Source organism: Pinus tabuliformis, chromosome J (genome assembly GCF_031772625.1).
Source record: "Pinus tabuliformis cultivar Carrire ecotype Pingquan chromosome J, CPIR1, whole genome shotgun sequence".
NCBI classification, from domain to species: domain Eukaryota; kingdom Viridiplantae; phylum Streptophyta; class Pinopsida; order Pinales; family Pinaceae; genus Pinus; species Pinus tabuliformis.
This window is the reverse complement of record NC_142295.1, coordinates 1,049,631,957-1,049,654,138: the sequence shown is the minus strand read 5'-3', so window position 1 is coordinate 1,049,654,138 and position 22,182 is coordinate 1,049,631,957. Positions and strand designations below refer to the sequence as shown.

At 36.2% G+C, this 22,182-nt stretch overlaps 1 protein-coding gene across 16 annotated transcripts in view; it reads left to right on the top strand.

The window, feature by feature from the left end:
• The window catches only part of LOC149230523 (hypersensitive-induced response protein 1-like), a 76,936-nt gene extending 57,564 nt beyond the window's left edge, over positions 1 to 19,372 (top strand). For 6 of the 16 annotated variants that reach the window (XM_089378998.1, XM_089378990.1, XM_089378993.1 and 3 more), the window contains 5 exons: positions 16,273 to 16,478; positions 16,766 to 16,886; positions 17,821 to 17,912; positions 18,146 to 18,242; positions 18,609 to 19,372. In XM_089378998.1, the coding sequence (XP_089235124.1) occupies positions 16,290 to 16,478; positions 16,766 to 16,886; positions 17,821 to 17,912; positions 18,146 to 18,242; positions 18,609 to 18,973 (864 nt within the window). In that variant the 5' untranslated portion in view covers positions 16,273 to 16,289 and the 3' untranslated portion in view covers positions 18,974 to 19,372. Of the gene's footprint in view, positions 1 to 15,577; positions 15,684 to 16,269; positions 16,479 to 16,765; positions 16,887 to 17,820; positions 17,913 to 18,145; positions 18,243 to 18,608 lie in introns of all 16 variants that reach the window. The other 10 variants (XM_089378996.1, XM_089378987.1, XM_089378982.1 and 7 more) reach the window with 4 other exon arrangements.
• Positions 19,373 to 22,182: the final 2,810 nt, after the last annotated feature.

Genomic DNA, 22,182 nt, shown 5'->3' with positions numbered 1-22,182 from the left:
CATCTTCTCCGTTAGTAAGGATGAGACTATTTCATCAAACTGCAAGGCAGTTGCATTGCTACCTATTGCAATAACTAGACTATCCCACAAATCTGGTAGAGAACACAACAAATTGATGCACTTATCTTCATCTGAAATTTTAATATCAATAGATAATAGCTGACTTACCACAATATTAAATGTGTTCAGATGCTCTGTCACCGAGTCTCCCTCTTTCATCCTTAGGTTATACAACTTTTTCCGTAGGAACAGTTTTTTCACCAGAGACTTAAATTGGTACAAAGTCCCTAACTTGTCCCACAAAGCCTTAGCCATCGCTTCCCCTGATACATTCAACAATATTGAATCTGAGACACACAATCGTATTGTGCTCTTTGCCTTCCAATCCAACTTCTTCCATTCTTCATTGGACACTCTCGTTGGTTTGGTACCTGGATCTACTGCGATCCACTGATCTTTATCTACCAACAGATTCTCCATCTTGAGTTTCCATAACTCAAAACTATGACCATTAAATTTCTCGATCTCTATCTTTCCACTGCTTACCATCTTCTTTCACCACCAGAATCGATCCCGTAGATCTTCCACTGAACAGGGTCTACCACAAACCCGAGCGAAACCCCTCAGCAACAAAGGCATCCCTTTGAAGCCAAAACAATTCCGATACCAAATCTAGGTTTTAACCCCATACAAAAATTAATTGCATACGAATTCTAAAAACAGAAAATAAACAATAGCGAGAGCATAACACATAAAACAAATATACATAGAGATTTCCCCTGGATCCCAAAACTGGGACTACTAGATTGATTTTTCATTATGTTCCTTTCAATACATGCTGAAGCATCCAATACCATGGACCGAAAATCATCACACCCAAAACCATGTGCGAAAACCATGCACAAAACCATAGGTAGGTCCGCCTACCTAATATAGGGTCCAAAAAAAAATTTCTTCGTGGCACTAACTGTCCCGCTCAAACCCCTGTACAGGGGGGGTTGTTGCCCTCCTTGTGACCCCCTACTGCGCAGTCGGCGCAACGAAGGGGGGGCTTCCCCCTCCCCTCTAAACCCCCGGGCTAGTCGTGGAAAGAATATAACATAACCCAACAGACTCGAGTGTGAGCTTTTGATATGTTACCTAGTTAACAGTCAATTAGTGGCAGTGAGTCCTTTATGTATTTGTGATTGTATCACCTCAACAATGACATTTTATACCTCCTTAAGGCTATATGATTGCATGATGTTGTTGACAGTAAGTCAATAATTCATATGTCAATATATGATAGTGATTCTCATTGCAATCTCATTGTATATCAGTGAACAACTTCAAGAACCAAATGCACTAAGCCAATCATTGATTTCATGTTCAGCACCTCGGTAGGATCAAATGCATTAATCCAATGATTGATTTCTAATTTTATTGAAATACTTAGTGTGAGTTTGCACACATGTATTAATAAGCCTATGACAAATTCATGTATAGTGATGGTGAATACTTATCATTACACAACTAAAGAGCATTAACTATAGAATATCAGTGAATGATAGTGATGTAAAAAACATAAATATTTCTTGTAATATGAGACAATGACCTATTATCCATATAGTGCATACTGACCTATAAATAGTTGTAGCAGTGTTGATTCATGTAATAGACTTGACAATGGTCAATAGATTTCACTTGATGATTGGACAAATAGTGTGACTGTTTTATAGACTCAAAAGTGATTATTGTTCTGTTGAGTATGTTTTAGCATGCTCATTACAGTAAGGAACTTTCTGTATCAGTGGCATTGATTACTCATTGATGTGACAACAACACATGATGATGTTATGCGTTGGTATGACAGTATTTATGTAACAATATCACAATGGTTTGTAATAGCTTATTGACATGAGACAAGCACAACAATGTATGACTAGTGAACAACAACAGTAATAAGACATATGTTGATAGCCCTACTCGGGCAATGTCCGAGAGCATTGCAAGCAGGTCATGGGATGACCTAAGGCATCTCAGTTTGAGCCATCATCACACATCAGTGCCCAGTGTTAGAAGCAACATAAGCAACTTGGTGCAGTGGTTTGGGTTGACTGCCTCATAGCTCTTGAATGCTTATTCATACGTGAGCAGTGTAGTGTAATGACAATGTATGCAGTGATCAGTTTGAGCAGTGATGTGTAGTGGTTAGATTGAGCAATTGTCAGTTGATGTGACAACATTGATAAATAAGATTTGATGTGCAACTTGTCTAGTGGCTTGATTGGGCAGTGGTCAGTTTGAGCAGTTTTGTGCAACGTAACAATATCTTCTTCACAACTTTCTTATATGGATTCAGAGCACAAGGGAATTCAGTCTGAAAATTGTGAAACAAGGTCCGTAGGCTCTTCAGGATGGTAGGGTGGTGCAAGGAAGGTGATAGGAGTCACCTTCAAGTTTGTGCTTGAGAACACTTCAAGGTGGCAAGGTGATGTTAGGGCAAGTCAGAGCCTGCAACAGGGCATTGGTGCATCCTTTGAGCGGGTGTTGATAAAACACAGGGCGTTGGTGTGTCCTCCAGGTTGGTGCTTGTAAACCAGGGTGTAGGTGCATCTTTCAGGTTGGTGCTTGTAAACCACGGGGTTGGAGCCTTCTTCAGTTGGAGCTGAAAACTTGATGTAATTATTTCTTTTAAAGAGAAGAAGACAATTACTAAGAATCATTCAGTGGTTTTTGACCCAGAGGGGGTTTTCCACCTAAAAATCTTTGTGTCTACTGTCTCTATCTTTCTGCATTGTTGTATGGTGTTGTTTACTGATTTTGCTATTTGATACTGCATAATAATAATAATATTGTTGAAGATTAACCCATGCTCTGAAAAAGATAAATAAAGTGCTAATTGTTGAAAAATGTCACTAGTGTCGGTGTTCATAATTGTACTTGAGTCAAGATGTAATATATTTGTCAAAATAATTTTATTATTATTATTAAATTGACTTATTAAAGCATGGATTTTATTCTTGGGTCAATGGTCATAGGTTAAGCTTCTGTAGTAGGCTTCTAGGATTTTTCTGTCGAGTCAAAGTGAAAATTTGATGTAAGAAACCCTTCGTGGGACATGATAGAAAAAATATTTAAGTCCTACCTCTCCTCCATCAAGTCAGTTCCTTGCAAGTCAGCCTCCAAGATAGTTCTTTGCAAGTTGGCTCATCAAACTACTTATGCCAGCTCCATATTATAGACAAGAACAACTATATATACATATATGAACTCGACCCAAATTATAAGCATAAAACAGTTCAAGTATATACTTCAGAGCAAGTCGTATTACAGGACAAAGAAGGAATGTTAGTTCACAAGGTCGAAGTATTGGATAAAAGATTGGGCTGAAACAATAAGCTATCTCAAGACCGAAACATGACAGAGGACCAAAGTTTGTATATATGACAGAAGGACTGAAGTATATATGACAACTGAAGTTTATATATAATATAGAGGACTGAAGTATATATGACAAAGGACCGAAGTATATAAGGCAGAGAACTGAAGTTTATATATAATATAGAGGACCAAAGTATATATGACAGAGGACCGAAGTATACATGACAGAGAACTGAAGTTTATATATAATACAGAGGACTGAATTATATATGACAGAGGACCGAAGTATATATGACAGAGAACTGAAGTTTATATATAATACAGAGGACCATAGTATATATGACAGAGGGCCAAAGTTTATACATATTACAAAGGACCGAATTTTTATATAGTTCAAAGACTAAGGTCAAAGACTTCATACAACTACAGGACTGAAGTTTAAGATGACTACCTATGTTGCAGGAAATGTAGGGCAAGGGGCGTTTCCGTATGGAAACGAGTACGAAATGCTGAAACGCGTGTGGTACGACCCTGAAATGCGTTTCAGGCCGTACTGCCACGTTTCACGAAACTGAAACGTGGCCAGTATGGCCTGAAATGCGTTTCAGGGCCGTACGACTCACGTTTCAGCTTTTTATTTGTGTTTTAATTTTTATTTTATTTTATTTTATTTATTTTTATAAATTTATTTTCTAATTTATTTTTAGGTTATCCTAGTGACTTCTAGTTGCTTCTAGATGCTTGTCTAAAGTTATAAAAGTGAACTTTTGCCCTAGTGTTGATATGCAGTCCATATGTAAAAGTGATATTCTCCTTTATTTTTCATTTTCATCCTTTTACTTAAATTTTTAACATTACCATGAAATGACTCAGGATGTTTGAGAGTGGTTCGCCCTCATTAGATTTCATATAGAGAAAGTGGAATTTTAGATCTCACTCAAAATCCAGCAGACTTATCTGTTTTTCAGGATTTCAGGATTGGGGGGATTGCAATGTTTCCATTGGATTTTATCATGTACTAGGGTATGGAACTTGTATTTAATCAAGAGAACCAAGCCCTCTATGCAGGGGAGACTCTCAATAATGAAGAGCATGTAGGGTACTAGGGTATGAAACTTGTACTTAATCAAGAGCACTAAGGTCGTTCGACTATGTAGGAGGAGACTCCCAATCAAGCACGAGACAAGAAATTAGAAATTTCTCGTGGCTGATTTTGGATATTTCTATTTTCATTATGTGATCATTCATGAGTAAATGTGATGTAAATTTAGAGACTTGTAGTTTATGCATTGCCAATTGACAATTTTATCATAATGTAATAAATTAGAATGTATCATATATGTTTTATGATTGCACATATTTTTTAAATGTCCTAATAGATATATATATATATATATATATATATATATATATATATATATATATATATATATATATATATATATATTCGCGTTTCCCCGTTTCCAAAATTTGGGGAGGTCGTGTTTCGTATTGGTTCCCGTTTCGGAAACTCGTACCCGTTTCCCCGTTTCGTGCAACCTAGATGACTACTATTGTGAGACCGAAGTATAAGAAAGTCAAGATCAACTACACATGAAGAAATAGACCAACAAATGTGAGTTAGGCTGACTTGATGGATGGAAGGTTGTTTCTTGGTCTAGGTGTCAAGAGTCTTGGTTGTCTCACTGTGATATGAATCTATTGAAGGAAGAGTTCTTGACTAGGTTTTCCCCTACTTAGGGGTTTTGCCCTGGCTGTGTGCCTACCTCTTGTGTTCCCTTTTTGTTTGTGATCTTCATGGAATGGCATTAGTCTTAATGATAAGAACATAACAAATTGAAAGAAGATATAACAAGTGAAACATCATAAGATAATTTCATAAAAGAAGAGAAATCAAGTTAAATACATGATGCCATAGATTTCACAACAATAATTGCTATGAAATATTGGTTCATCCCCCTCTCAGTATTTCCAACAATTGGAATCATAGCGGATTTTTTCAGTAGCAACTTAATAGCGAGAAGGTTGATCTCAGAATACAGAGATGGGAAAATCAAAGAAGAAAGTAGCCAAGCATTCAAAGGAAGTTCCATGTAATGAAATAATTCCAGATTCTATTATCCTTGATAACAGGAAGGAAGCTCTTGAGGAAGAAGATAAAGAGATGGACGAAATCACATTTCAATTTGAGATGATCAAAGTTGTAAAAGATCTTAAGTTTGAAAAAGAAAACGTTAAATTTCTGAAAGACGAACTAAAGATAGCAAAAGGGCATGCCAAAAGCCTTAATAAGAAGAATGAAGAATCCGAGAAAATCATCAGCAGCCTTAAAGTGCAATTGGAAGAAGCCAAAAAGGTTGAAGAGTCACTTAGAAGATAATTTGAAGAAAGTAAAGAATGGAAGAGCACAGAGAAGGAAAATCACACACTTAAAAAAGAAGTTTCTCTGTTGAAACTACAGGTGTAGGCAACAAAAAAGAAAGAGAAAGACCTGATAAGCCTACAAAAAGAATTTGGTAATAGGTATGTCTCTGAAGTTGATAAAAAACAAAAGGAATTGGATACAACTGTTACAGAAATAGATAGGCTCGTGAAGGAAAACAAAAGGTAGAAGGAATAGATACAAGTTCTCAATAGAGAAGCAAAAAAGGTCACTCTTCTAAAGCTACAAATAGAAGAAGCAAAAAGAAGAAGACAAATCTTGAAAAGATGGATTCAGGAAGACCTTGCTGAAAAGCAAGAACTTGATGCAACTCTTAATGAAGTCAAGAAGTTTAAGGATTGGCAAAAAGAACACTTGCAGGTTATTGACAGGAAAGATCAAGAATTGGCTAAATTGAAGATGTAGGTAGAAGTAGCAGGTGAAGCCCCATGGTACAAAGGCACAAGCTCCAAGACTTCACAAAAACAGAATGAGCAGAAGACTGATCGAAGTGAAGGACCAAAGAATATTAAGGATGTTGCAGCACCAAAGAATGACGATGAAGCGATCAAGGATTGTAAAGTTTTTGACAGGTACAATTATGAAGGGCATTATCAAAACCCTAGAAGCAGGTTTGCAGGATCACGAGACAGGTTCCACGATGTTTTTGTTAGCAAAAAGTACATTCCAGATGGGTCAAGCATTGAATATTTCAAATGCCATAACTATGGCCATATAACTCGCGATTGCAAATACCAGATGGAATCTTCTATGGATAACATTGAATGCTTCAAATGTCATAATTATGGGCACATAGCTCGAGAGTTGCAGGTACAACCCCAACACTGAATGTTATAAATGTCATAACTATGGACACATAGCTCGAGATTGCAGGTACGAGAAAGTTTGGAGAAGAAAACAGGTACAAGAAGATTAAGTAGATAAAAAGGTCTCAACACTCATAAAGACAAAAGGTTATGATGAATCAACAAATACATTGGACAATGACACGAGTCAAGATGGTCCAGTTGAAGTGTTGGGTGATACATTATATTGAAGAAGCTAGCTTGTTGACTCCTTGAATTTTGAATAAGGGGAGTTCATGCAACAGTATGTGGCACGTTTGAAGTCTATCTATTGACAGGTCTACGATTGACAAATATGCAGCATTATGTGCAAAATAAAAACGTCAAGAAAAGATATGTCAAGTCCAAAGCAAGTTCAAGGGAAAAAGAACAGTCAAAGGAATACAGGTCCACAACAATCAATCATTAGAAGAACTCAAGGAGTCATCAACATTGATAGCAGGTTAGCAGTACAAAACTGTAGAACCTCATTACAAGTTGATCCACATTCAATAGGGGAAATCTATATAAAGCATAGCATGATAGGGGAAAACAGGTTGTTGTAGCAAGCATTGAGGAAGGCATTTCAAAGTAGACAAGCACTTTTCTAGAAGACAAAGGAAGGCTACTCATTAGGGGGAGCACAAGCAAGTTTCAGATCCACAGGAATTGGGCAGATTGTCAGGGGGAGTCACCCTTTGCCATTGATGTCAAAGGGGGAGAGACATCATGAGAAGGAGGTGGAAGCATGAAGTTAGGAGTAGTACTCGTAGAAGGAGTACGTGTGTTGCCATCAATGACAAAGAGGGATATTGTTAGATGGTGTTATCATTGATGTCAACCCCTGGAGTTTGATTGGGTTTGACTTTGACTAAAACACCAGTCATTGATGTCAAATTGATAATGAACACTTCTTATAGTTCTCTGGATTACATCAAGTTGGAAGCACCACTGTTGGATGGTTGAAAACCTTAGTCCTAGGGTTTGGGTTCCTTGGACTAAGGACATACTGCAACTTTGTTGAGGGTTTTTGAAGTGGCAAATCATTGAGTTTGGCTTGGAGATCCACGTCATTGGATTCTCCTCGTTGAGATGTTTCCGGTGATATGTGGTATGCCCCGAGAGGCCACCTGGTTTGAAAGATATTCACATTTGAAGTCAAAGACCCTAGTTCGTGGGCTAAAACCCCATGCATGGTGACATGGCACCTTACCATAGGCCAACACATATTTTACTCAAGGAAGAAGTGTTTCTCCATTGTAGGTGTGATTAAAATATTTCATAAAAGACCTTATGTAATATCTTCAACTTACAAGGGACTTTGACCTTTATTAAATGTCAATTTTCTCTCTATAAGGGCTAATGCTTGGGTACTAATATAAATATTTAAATAATAATAAAAATCCTCCAACGGTCACCTTCAATGAGCCCTTCCCAAATCCATCATTGAAAACACATACACAAAGATCATAATGTAAGCTTTCTCACCTAATATTAAAATAATATACTTTATGACAAATAAGGCAAACGAACTATTTGTGAAAGGTTCCAAACTAATTAAAATTAAATTTCCATACCTTCAACATTCGTCTTGATTATCCTTGCTTTGAAATTAGACCTCTGTAAAAGACAACAAGTACTTTAGAAGTGAAACTTGTAGTGGCCTAGGGTTTCCATAGAACTTTGGCATCTATACAGAACAACAAAACAACTCAGGTAAGGGTTAGGTTCTTGTTTTACTTTGGTATCTTTGAATTCGTTTGGGTAGCTTTTATTGCAGGTTCGAGCTATCTCAAAAGTTCCATCATTTGGGTGTTTATTTTTTGGAAGATCAAAATTTTTGTGACATAATCTTTTGCGTTATGGTACTTCGGCCCTCATTATAACCACCTTTTGTGCATTAACAAGTCCATCTTTGATACACTTTAAGCTTATCACAAGCCCATTCGACCTACCATTTGTGTCCTCCAAGGTATCATCTCTAGCAAGCGACCTAGGCTTTTAGATCTCTAAATAATAAAATATCATTGCAAGGTTTGCGGCCTTAACTGTTTCAAAATGACTTCATCAGTGTACCAGACTTGTGGTTAAAGTGTAAAGACTGTGACTTCTTAAAAGTATCTCATTACATACAAGACCTTTGAGGATAAGAGTCCATGGTTCAATAAGAATAACACTCCTAAACCTGCGGTCTTGTTTACAAAGATTAGTGACTTATTTGTTGTAAGACAAACCTAACTTAAGGATTGTGATAAGGCTACTCTAGAGCGAGAATTGGTTATTATGACTGCTACTATATAGGACCATTGCCTTGAATATTTGTACACTTAGCAAGTCAACCTGAGTGTGAGCCTTTGATATGTGACCTAGTTAACAGTCAATTAGTGGCAGTGAGTCCTTTATGTATTTGTGATTGTATCACCTCAACAATGACATTGTATACCTCCTTAAGGCTATAGGATTGCATGATGTTGTTGATAGTACGTCAATAACTCATATGTCAATATATGATGGTGATTCTCACTGCAATCTCATTGTGTATCGATGAACAACTTCAAGAACGAAATGCACTAAGCCAATCATTGATTTCATGTTCAACACCTTGGTAGGATCAAATGCATTAATCCAATGATTGATTTCTGATTTTATTGAAATACTTAGTGTGAGCATGCACACATATATCAATAAGCCTATGACAAATTCATGTATAGTGATGGTGAATACTTATCATTACACAACTAAAGAGCATTAACCATAGATTATCAGTGAATGATAGTGATGTAAAAACCATAAATATTTCTTGTAATATGAGACAATGACCTATTATCCATATAGTGCATTATGACCTATAAACAACTGTAGCAGTGTTGATTCATGTAATAAACTTGATAATGGTCAGTAGATTTGACTTGATTATTGGACAAATAGTGTGACTCTTTTATAGACTCCAAAGTGACTATTGTCTTGTTGAGTATGTTTTAGCATGTCATTAAGGCGAGGAACTTTCTATATCAGTGGCATTGATTACTCATTGATGTGATAACAACACATGTTGATGCGATGCATTGGTATGACAATGTTTATGTAACAATATCAATGATATTTTTTGACTTTGTTGCTTATTGACATGAGACAAGGACAACAATGTATGACTAGTGAACAATAGTAGTAATAAGACATATGCTAGTAGCCCTACTTGGGCAGTGTCTAAGAGCATTGCAAGCAGGTCATAGGGATGACTTGAGGCATCTCGATTTGAGCCATCATCACACATCAATGCCCAGTATTAGAAGCAACATAAGTAGCTTGGTACAGTGATTTGGGTTGACTGCCTCGTGAGCTCTTGAATGCTTATTCATTCGTGAGCAGTGCAATGCAATGACAGTGTATGCAGTGATCGGATTGAGCTATGTCAGTTGATGTCACAATGTTGATAGACATGATTTGATGTGCAACTTGTCCAGTGGCTTTATTGGGTAGTGGTAAGTTTGAGCAGTTTTGTGCAACGAAACAGGATCTTCTTTACAACTTTGTTATATTGATTGAGAGCATAGAGGGATCCAGTCTGAAAATTTTGAAACGAGGTTCGCCAACTGTTCAGGGTGGTAGGGTGGTGCAAGGCAGGTGATTGGAGTCACCTTCAGGTTGGTGCCTAAGAACACTTTAGAGCGGCAAGGTGGTGCTAGGGTAGGTTAGAGCCTGCAATAAGACCTTGGTGCATCCTTTTAGTGGGTGTTGATAAAACACTAGTCGTTAGTGCGTCCTTTAGGTTGGTGTCTGTAAACCAGGGCATTGGTGCTCCTTTAGGTTGGTTCCTGTAAACCAAGGGGTTGGAGCCTCTTCAGTTGGAGCTGAAAACTAGATGTGATTATTTCTTTCAAAGAGAAGAAGACAATTACTAAGAAGCATTTGGTGGTTTTTGATCCGGAAGGGGGTTTCCACCTAAAAATCTTATGTCTACTGTCTCTATCTTTCGACATCATTGTATGGTTTTGTTTATTGGTTTTTATCATGGGGCTATTTGTTGAGTAGTGTTTTCATAATACATATGCTTATGCTTGAAGTGGGTGATGATAGTCTTTTGTTTCTGCTTCCTCATTCCAATTTGTTGCTCTCTCTTCCCCATTTTGCAATGGATTAAAAGTGCTTTTTGACTTTGTTGCTATTAGTCATATTGTATGATGTTTCCAAATTGGGAAATGTTGTATAGTAGAATTGATAGTGTTTTCATGTTATTTCATACCCATTTCGTTGTTTTAATGCATTTGTGTACCAACATGCAAGGTAAGGGGGCGCCTGCAACATAAGTTTTATCATGATATAGATGTTGTAGGTATGACCAATCTTGCTCTTTAGAGAATGTGACCATCTAGAGGGCGCTTCCAACTTTAGACCATGAAAATGGATATTGAGACACTACTGGACGAGGTTGATCTTTGGAGTTATGTGGATAAGGTAACAATGCCTACGAAAGTTGCACTATTATCCTAGAATGGAAAAGTAGGCCAAGACAAAGCAAATCATCCTTGATTTAGTGAAGAACCACTTGGTCGCTCACTTTACTGAAAAGACAACTAAGGAGATGTATGATCTCCTAGTTAGTGTGTATTGAAGTGTGAATATTAACCTCAAGATGGTGTTGAAGAACAAGCTTACTGTCACATGCATGAGCAATCAGATTTAGTGACTAGTTATCTTATGTAGATTTCACAACTTCAAGATCAACTTGTTGCTATTGGGTGAAGGTGGAGAATGAGGAGTTGGTGCCCATTGCTTTAAATAGATTCTCTCCATCTTGGGATCTATTTGTTTGGGAAGTCAATGCTTGTGAGCTATGTTGTTAGGAAACGTGGGTTCGAGGACCAGGATGGGTACGTCACTTTTTGAAATAGGGTACATGGGTTCGTCAGAGGTATATATATATATATGAACTTGTATACTTTCCAACTTTAAACAAGAAAAATAAAATATTTTCGAAACAAATGGTAGAAGTGACATAGATCCTCTGTTGTCTTTCCTCATGAGTGATGATTCTTTAAAGCCTTTAACAAACAAAATCATCCAAGCATGTTAATGTTGGAGACAAGAATAGTGCAAAGACATAAATTTTTGAACTTGCACTTTATTGCCTGCTTTAGGATTGGCAAAGATTTCAGACATATTGAGCCTTATGAAGCGTTTTTGCTATTTAGAGAGTTCTAATGTGAATTCAACACCCAACACAAAATAGCCTATGGCAGTTTGCAATAACAATTTGCAGTGAAAGTCAGAGCCATTGATATTAACTTTGAATATCAACAGTCCAATCAAAATTTGAATTTAATTCTCAAAGGTGCAGTGGAAGCCCATACCCAAATAAAGACCCATTGCAAAAAGATAATTAATTATACGAAAATAAAGGAATACACAACAGTTTTATGGCTAGAAATGTAAAATGCATTTCAAAAAACATGATTAAGATGAAATCATGTGATGTATAACCCATGATTTTGGTGCTCTAGTAAAAAAATTTATGAACCTATTAATGCCACGACAAATTGACACTCAGACAAAGTTGCTCTACGAATCTTGGCAAATCGACGCTCAGACAAATCTTTGGTTAAAAAACAAAAGATACATAGATTTTGCAAAGCCTTGGGACATTATGGAAATTTAAAGGCAACACATCTCGAACAAAATACAAAATTTCAAATGTCTCGTAAACTATATTATAGCAAACCACTGAAGAATTTATCCAAATCCCTCACCAAGTTGCCCCAAAGTTGGATATAGATAAGTTTTCTACTTCATTTTTCAGCCCTCGTGCACCTGAATCTTTGTGACGCTCTTCACTTTTATACTACCATTCATTTACTTTTAATAAAAAAATGCTCCCACATCTGCTGAAATGAACCTACTCGCTAACCCTGAAGCACCCGATTTTGGGGTTCCACACACCCGTTATCGGGGTTCGGTGCACCGTAAAGGACAAACAAATCCAAATTTCTGTTATGGAGAACCCGGTTCTTACTAACCGAACCTGGTTCTTATAGGTTCGTTTCAGAAGCACCTATACTTGAACCCGGTTCTTGGGGACGAGAACTTGGGACAGGTTCGAGAACCCCACCCCCGGGTTCACGAACCCATGCAACATAGCTTGTGAGAAACTTTCCTTTTTGGAGAAACTTTGGGATGATTTCATCCAAGTGGAGACTACATTGGAGATTATGTTAGCAAGTGTCAAGGAGAGTTAGAATTCAGCCCTCATTAGAAAGATGAGGAGAAAAGGTAAGGAGGACTTGGGAGGGGTTAGAAGGACAAGGGGGAAGATTTGGGTTCTTTGGACTAGGGGAAGAAAGACTTGATTCATGTGAAGTCTCACAAGATCACCCAATTGCATCTCAGTGTCTTCGGGGGGAGAAACCCAACCAACAAAAACACATGTTTGCAATGAGTGCAACAACTTCAATTGGTCTTGGCTGATTTAACATCCAAACTTGAGACCATTGTCCCCATGGTATCGTGCCTTTCCACCAACACAATCTGTAGTGTATGTTGGCATGTGGACAGTGGAGCATATAAACACGTCACATTGAATAAGAATGCATTCAACAGAGTTCCAAAACATGGGCATATCATGCAGGTGGAATTGGGCAATGATGCGACTCGTCCAATTATTAGATTGGGCTGTATCTCTTTCTGCACGCCTTTAGGTGAAATTCTTGAGTTAGATGATGCCTTGTATGTTTCTGGTTCAACGAAGAGTCTTCTTTCAGTTTCTTGCATGACAGATCTACAGTGTATTACTGAGTTTGATGGTTTGTAGGTGATCACTAGAAGGAACTTGGTTGAGTTCTGGCTTAGAGGAGTTGAAATGGCAACCTTTACTAGTTACTTGTTGATCTAGTAGAGCAGGTATGGCAGGATGCCATGATGGAGGAGTGCCCTTCTAGCTTTGTGGAGACAATTTCGAAACTTACCCTGGACTTTATGATTGATTCATTTTTGCAACTAATGAGAGTTTTGAAGAATACTTGGATAGGTTTCTTGTCAAGGATTCTCTTAGGAAGAGGGAGTTGACTCTTGCTCCAATTACCAAGGGATTTTCTCAAAGAGAAGGAGTTGATCTTGTCAAAGTTTTTGCTTCAGTTGCCAAAGGTTCTGAGGTGAATGGGCAAGTTACCTATGGATTCAGATTGAAGATGGGCCTGCCTGGGCCAATACATGCACTAAGAGTTTGGTATTTTAGGATTGATAAGTTTTTACTCAAGTTGGGCTTCCCCAAGTTTAGTGCAGATTTTAATTCTTTATTTGATAAATCTGATCCATTTATCTTGGCCCTGTATTTAGTTGAATTTGTCATGGCAATAAGTGCTAAACAACTCATGTTTTAGTGTAAGAGTATTTTTGATTAGTGAAGTTGACATGAAGGAAGTTCGAGGTTGGTTGGTCAGTGATAAAGTTTTCTCTGTACAGGGGATTTATACATTGAAGGTGATGATGATGATGCCCCTAGTAGAGGGAAGCTTCAAGATGTTGTGATAGTATCTTGGCTTGGTGGGGAACCCTTTCCTACCAAAGAGGCAGTGTTAAGAGTTATACCAATGTTGCTCTAAATGTGTTAAGAGTTTCCTCTGAGCAAAGAAGCATACCCAGCAGCAGCCTTGGTCTGTGTACAGGCAGGTTGAAGGCACAGTCAAGACTCAAGAGCAACATCAGCATGGTGCAGTAGTGATGGTAGAGTTCACCTGTTGTCATGAAGGTGTTTATCCTTCAACAGTGCTTCAGTTCAGCGGATCCATACAGCCAGCACTTCAGAAGATCCATACAATGTATGGATCCATAAACAGATTGCAGTTTGTGTGTGAGGGTGCAGCAATATTAAAAGAGGCACATCAGTTATAGGCATGTTATGGTTGATGTATATATTCATGATTGCCTTAAGTTGAGAGTGTTTTCCTGACTTAGATAGAGCCATGTTTCGTGAGCCATGTTGAGAGTGTTTTCTAGTTTAAGATAGATGGTGGCTTCTATAAAAGTAGAATTGCTTTTATCAGTTCTGTTCCTGGCACAGATCTATATTTTTCGGAAAGTGCATAGTAGAGACAGTTTCAATAATTAAAGCACAGTGCACTTTCCTAGGAGGCACTTTATTCCAGGCTGCTTCTCTCATGCAAGTTAGGCAATATATTCTAGGCAGATTTAGGACTAGGGTTATGTAACCTAAGTTAGGTGCTGTGCATGGGATTGCTTTATTTTGTAAATCCCAGCCAATATTCCTCTATGAAAGAAAGGAAGGGTGGATGTTGTTAAACATTTTGTGAGTGTGTGTGCTTAGGAGTTGAGCTAATTGCATTGTATTTCTTAGTCTTTAATTAATAAAACAGTGATGCAGTATTGAAAGTTCAGACCTTTGTGTACTTTTTCATACTCAGAATCTGCAGTTTTGATTGAAGTTTAGCATTTCTGTTTCATAGCTGTTAGGTTGATTTTTCCGAGATGAGCTAATTGCATTGTATTTCATGTTTTTTTAATTAATAAAACAGTGATGCAGTATTGACGGTTCAAATGTCAGACCTGTGTGTATTGGCTGTTTGTACTTATTCTAGAGTGACTTTTTTGTAGTTTAGTGAACTCAGAATCCTCGGTTTTAATTGAAGTTTAGTATTTCTGTTTCCAAGCTGTTAGGTTAATTTTTCTGAGTGCAGAATCTGCATATCATGATCTGAAAATTTAATGCGAAGATGTGCTTCCTTGTGGATAAAATTTTCAGTTGCCATCAAAAGGTTGTCTATAGACATTCACATGGTTTATTTGCATCCTCTGTGGTTCTATGCATGGAAATCCATATTCTTGTTTGGACATCATAATTAATGAGGTCCATGGGTGCATATATTGGTGTGGATGCAAGTTGCAACATTCAAGAGAAAGAAAGGAGAAATGTTGACGCAAATTTCAATTTATTCAGCAGGGTTTATTCACGGCTGTGTCCTTTCGAATAACTTTTGGGTTTGCCCTGTAAGAGTTGGGTGCAAGCTTCCACTATTATCAAGTTGGTCAGATTCAGATATAAGGTAAATTATGAAAGGCCTGTTGTCTGTTTCATTTAAGCATAGCAATTACTTCTATACAATATGGGATTGTGTTCAAACTTCATCAAACCTAGTGGTCATGTTCAGTTTCCAATAAAATAAAAATAGTTGACTCATAGTGTCTGGTTTGTGGAGGTAAAGTGAAAGTTGGATGAATTTATGTAACAACTATTTTATTGCTGCATTTCATGATAAAGTTGAGGTTGTATGGATGACTTTGAAAAAAAACCTTCCGCTTGGCTGTTCCTTTCAAGAAAAACACATGATGTTTTCCCAAAAAGGAAAAAATTTTACTTTCCTAATCATTTTTATTGATATGCTTGTTTGTATAAATTTATCTTGAAATATATCCATTCAACAAATGCATCATAAGAATGTGAAAACTGAACAGTATGTAGCTTCTCTTAACAACATATGTACAGCTTCAAGTAGGTATTTTAGTTGATCAGTAAAGGTCTTATGACTGTAGTGATGATTCCATTTGCAAGTTTATTGTTTTCTTATAGAGTTAAGTGGTTTTAGTGCCTCTAGACTTTAGACAGCCTTCAACTCTAATTGTCCTGTCTAGCAGGTACAGTCATAAAGAAAATGGGACAGTTATTCTGCTGTGTACAAGTGGAACAAGCAACAGTGGCTATGAAAGAGACTTTTGGACGCTTTGATAAAGTTCTTGAGCCAGGCCTCCACTGTATGCCATGGATTTTTGGGAGTAAAATTGGAGGCTATCTTTCCTTACGGGTACAAAAGCTGGATGTGCGATGCGAGACAAAAACAAAGGTATGCAGCCTAGTGCTATTGTATGGCATGATTATAGTTTAAAACAAAAGCCTACATTTATGTATATGTGTTTTAAACAAAAGTTTACCGTCTATGTGTATTTGGTATTAATAAAAATGTTATTTAATGAGCTTATTTTCATTTTGGAAAGTATTTACAATTGAAATTAGTCTAAAGTGAAATGCAAATTTCATAGGCATCGAAGACATTCTGAGTGTCTGCAATGAGCTTGATATGTCTATCTATTTATTTAAATGATCTTGCACTAATAATTTTTGTTGTGGCAGGATAATGTATTTGTGACTGTTGTTGCATCTGTGCAATACCGTGCCCTTTTAGAAAAATCAGTGGATGCTTTTTATAAGCTCAGCAATACAAAGGAGCAGATCCAAGCTTATGTCTTTGATGGTAGATTTCATAACCACCCCTACTAACATAGTCACAAACTTATGCTGCTGCCAGTATGATCTGTTCCAAGAATATTACATACTGATAAATTTATGCAAAAGTGCTTTCATTGGAGAGTTACAAGGGTCCAAATAGAATCATTGGTGTTGTCAAGTATATATGATGGTGCAACCAAATATATGTGTTAAGATCAGTTGGAGATTGGCAATTCTGTTCTGGTCTGTAAAGGAGCTATTCTCCATACAATTACAAAGTACATTTTGGTTGACAGTTGATGCACTAACCTTATTTAGTTTCCTTTTAGTAACTTGGACCTCTGTAAGAGGTACCTGCATTTTAGCCATGGATTTTCCTTCTATATCCCTTCCATGAATTGTAATCTACTTCAATTTCACATCCATATATACTTGTTTTTGTTGACATTATAACTTTAGTTTGTTTGTGGAGTCGATAAAAAACAATATATGTCTGACCATCGTACTAGGATTACATTAATGATGAAATTTTGACAATTTGTATCTACTAATTAGTGTGTTTTGAACATCCATAGTTGGTGAAGCGTAAACACTATGTGTTGAATTAGTTGAAATAATCAAATGCTACCATTTTCTAATTTGCTAAAGCAAATGGAATGGGATGACCCCATCTTTAAGAAGGATTGACAATAACGTATTTGAAGTCAATCGTTATGGTTCATGTATTGTGCGTATATAGATCCTAGACAACTGGAAAACATAAATGGTGCTTTCTAAGGTTTGATTGAAAGAAGAAAACTTGTTAGTTGAGCCATTGATTTAGGCTATAAATCACCAGTTATTTTGTAATGCCTGTATTTATATACAGTATGCATTCTCCTTTGTTGTAAGGTGTTCTTTTCTGCTTTACATAACTCGTGCACTGCTGTTTGAGCTCATGTCCACGTTTTTAAGTGCAGTCATTCGGGCATGTGTCCCAAAGTTGAACTTGGATGCAGTTTTTGAGCAAAAAAATGATGTTGCTAAAGCTGTTGAAGTGGAACTCGAAAAGGTAAGAGTGAAAATCATTTCATGTTTGGTCTTATGTTTTTATTTCAGGGATAACTACAAACTCAAAAATACTTGCATATTTATTGCTTCATATTCAATGGAGTAAATATCTCTAATTCTTTGTGTATTGAAGGATCATCACAGCATTGTTTGTCATAAATTTGTGAATGGTTCAGGTTTTGCTAAGAAATATTCTGAACATACTTCACAATGTTGTCTTCTTTTTGGATACAGGCTATGACAAACTATGGATTTGAAATAGTGCAAACTCTCATTATTGATATAGTACCTGCTGAAACTGTGAAGAAAGCAATGAATGAAATAAATGCAGGCAAGCATTCTCTGCCCTAACTAATTTCTGCCAGGCACAATATCTAAAATTTAAATAAAGGAATAGATGCTCGTTTTGGAACTATGCCTGTTTTATTTTGAGAGATTCTTTGTTATACCTTTGAATTTTATGGATAACCTGATGGTGTGCACTGCAGACTAATCACCATTCAACCTCAATAATGTAGCTTTGGTTTTAAAATGTAATATCTTCTCAAAAAACAACCTTACAAATACAACACATGAACCTACATTTTTACTCTAGTCTATGCATATTTTGGTTTAGTTTGTCCTTTTATATTTCACATTTCTTTTACAAAATTGGCTATCTTATTTATGCAATAAGTCAATTGAACTTTGATTTCAGCTGCAAGAATGAGGGTTGCTACACAAGACAAAGCTGAGGCAGAGAAAATATTACAAATTAAACGGGCGGAAGCTGAAGCAGAATCAAAGTATTTGTCTGGATTGGGTATTGCTCGTCAACGGCAAGCAATCGTTGATGGCCTTCGGGAAAGTGTACTTGCTTTCTCAGGCAATGTGCCTGGGACAACTGCAAAAGATGTGATGGACATGGTCTTGGTCACACAATATTTTGACACAATGAAAGAGATAGGAGCATCTTCAAAGTCATCATCAGTATTCATCCCACATGGACCTGGTGCAGTTCGAGATGTTGCTGGGCAGATCAGAGATGGATTACTTCAGGGACATGTTCATGAAACATCATAATGCTTTCTGGATACAGAATAAAAATCTGTGCGACTACTTAGTTACAAGAAGGCCAGGGTAGTATTGATTAGAGAATTCCCCATCTCAGCTCAACTAAAAGTACAAACATGTTATATTGCAGATACTGCTATTGTTAATTGTAATATGAATATTGGATTGCCAGCTTCCTTTGTCTGATATTTTGATAGACCTGGAGCAGTTTTCATCAAGTGTTGAGTTTTAGAAACAAAAGGACATAACGTGCAGCAATGTTTATAGTTTGCCTTTTGCCTTTTGAGGAATTCTTACACGTATGTAGTATTGTTTTGTGAACTGCTTATATCTTGTATATGAAGTTTGATTAGAAAATATGCATAAATGCAGGACAGTGGTTAGCCATTGTTTCCGTTTTTAAACAAATTTAGATGTTCTGCTGCCTGCATGGATTTGAAAATGGCTAATTGCTAATTGTAAATGTACAAAGTTTGTATCTTGTGGAATGCTTGGCAAACGTGGGCCACATGTACAGGGCATAGGTTAAGAATATAGGGGCACAGGTATGTGATTCCCATGGCTCTATAGGATTGATGCAGCTTGGTGAAGAACTCAATTTCCAGCGACACCCCATTGACACAATGAAGAATGGACATAGTTCTATATGTTTGGTATGTAGGCCAATATGATCATGAAGGGGTGTTTGTTAGGTCATTAAAGTAATGGTCACATTTGTTAATAATGTATAGAGTAGTGTTTGACTTGTGAGTTCACAAAATCATTAAATAATAAATGACTATGATGTACATGTATGTAAGTGAATAGGAAATTATAGGTGATTAAATAATAGATTATTATTGCCTACATGTATCTAGGTGAATAGGAAATTATAGGAGACATGGGAATTAGAAGATTGGGTGTCAAAAATATGGATTATATATCAATGTTATATTCATGATTATCGTTAGGAATTTATCACTGGGGTTTGGAAAAAAGACCACATAGAGGATGATATCAGAAATGACGTTGTCCAATTATTATATGTTTTGGAGTTTTTGGTTGGAATCTGACCAAACAATTTTTAGTCAAATCATGATCTTTGTATTTTAAAATGCATTTTTGACTGCATATATGGATTCAGCACCTTAAAAAGTCCCTAGAACACTCAAAATGGGGAAATTTCACAGTTCAAACTTATGATTCCAACAAATCCCTACTGGATTTTTGGCAAATTCAACCTGAAAATATGCTCGGAAAAGCTCCAAAATGTGTAACAGGTAGACTACAGCTATCAGAAATTATCGAGAAATTAAAAAAATACAAAATCATTTTTTTTTCTCAAAATTTTAATCATCTACAGCAGCAACAACATCAAACAAATACATTGTTGCATAAATACGAAAATAAAACTAAGATGTATAAGATGTCAAGTGGTATATCAATCATTCATACTGAAATATGATATATGCCTTGAGTCATATGTCTTTATATGATACTACAAAATCACATCAAAACAAAAATAAATGTATTACATTTTTTTTAAACTTTAGAGACAATAAGTTAATGAATTAGTTTGTTTTATTTTGTTATTAAATTTATCATCTATTTTATCAATTTATATATTTTATTGTGAGCGGAAATATTATAACAGTTAATACATTAACTTTTATGGTTTTATATCAAATAGAATGCAATTACAATAGAAAAACACATGTAAATGAAATAGATATATACATGGTATTTAAATATAACATGTGATGTCTACAAAACCAACACTCAAAAAACTAATTATAGTCACAATTGTTGTTTCTTTATAATTGACATTTTAAGGGTAGGAGTACCAAACCTTTCAAATTTCACTGATAAATATTAATATTAAAGTAATTTATATGTTGCAAGGAAATTGTATTAGAAAAATGCTAGCATTTTAGTGATCTTGTACTTGTGTTTACTTTGTTAAAAATGTGCAACAAAAACTTCATTGGGCGTGGGCTTCTTAGCAACATTCCCTTTGTATCTCAGTTTTGTTTTGTTTAACATATTCAATGAATTGCAATGTAGCAAAGTTGTTTTGAACCTACTTCTTAAGGGGTTAGTTGGACAATGCTTAAAGGATATGTAAGTTAGTGGATCAATCGCATCAATAAAAAAAATGAATAACTATATTAGACCATAGTTTACCATGTTTGACTACATTTAACTATAGTAGTTGGGGATTTAATTAATTGGTTGGTTGATCAATGGTTAAGGGGGTTGTGAGTTAGTGAATCAATTATTAGACATTGTGTTGGTTAATTGGTTAGTGGTGAGGGAGTTAGTAAATTAGTTGTTGGGGCTATTTTGGTTGTGACAGACTCTTAGTGAGCCTTAATGAGAGAGCTTGGTCTATTGCAAATAGGCCAGACAAGCTATGACTATGTTGTGGTGATCATTTTTGTAGGTATCCTTAATTTTTTCATATCTTAGATCTGTTTTAGATGTTTTAGGTTCAAACTCCCTCCCCCACTCATCAACTAAAATGATTCACAATAAAATAGGGGCTAACTGTGGGCCCTGACCATGATAGTTTCTCTAATCAAAATATCTTTTAATGATATGGACTTAGATATGAGAGTAAAAGCCTTGATGTCAAAGTGAAGACTCAAAGAAAAGAGTTTTCACAGAATTTCGGAGGCAAAGTGTTATAGATTTCACTAAATAACGCTTGAATTGATGGAAAATTTGTTGATGGGCTTGATGTGGGCTTGTGTGGCCTTAAGTGATTGTGTTTGGCCTTTACTAGGCCAATTGAAGGACTAAACAACTAGGTTGTATATGTTGTATCCTTGTTTGATTATTGACATGTTGAAAGGTTTTCCTGGTTGGAATAGAAAGGTTAAAGTATTTTATTCAAATAGGGACAAATTGTGAGCATTGGCCTCTTTGGCTTCTTGGAAGAAGGCTTGGTAAAGGGTTGTGAAATGGAGGAATTTGGGTGCCTCTGTGGTCGGTGAAGATTCATGTAACTTTAGAAGTTTTTTGAGCAATTGATTGCCTTGTCAAAGTTTCTTTCAACCCTCAAAAATATTAAAATTTGATTTTTATACGAGTTGGAAATAGAAAAAGAACACAAGAAAATGCCAAGAAAATGCAATAAAACCTCCAATTAATCAACCAATCATAAAATAGATAAATGAATTTGAAAACAATAATAAAATAAATGATGTAATTTATTAATGTAAAATTTTGAAATGTTT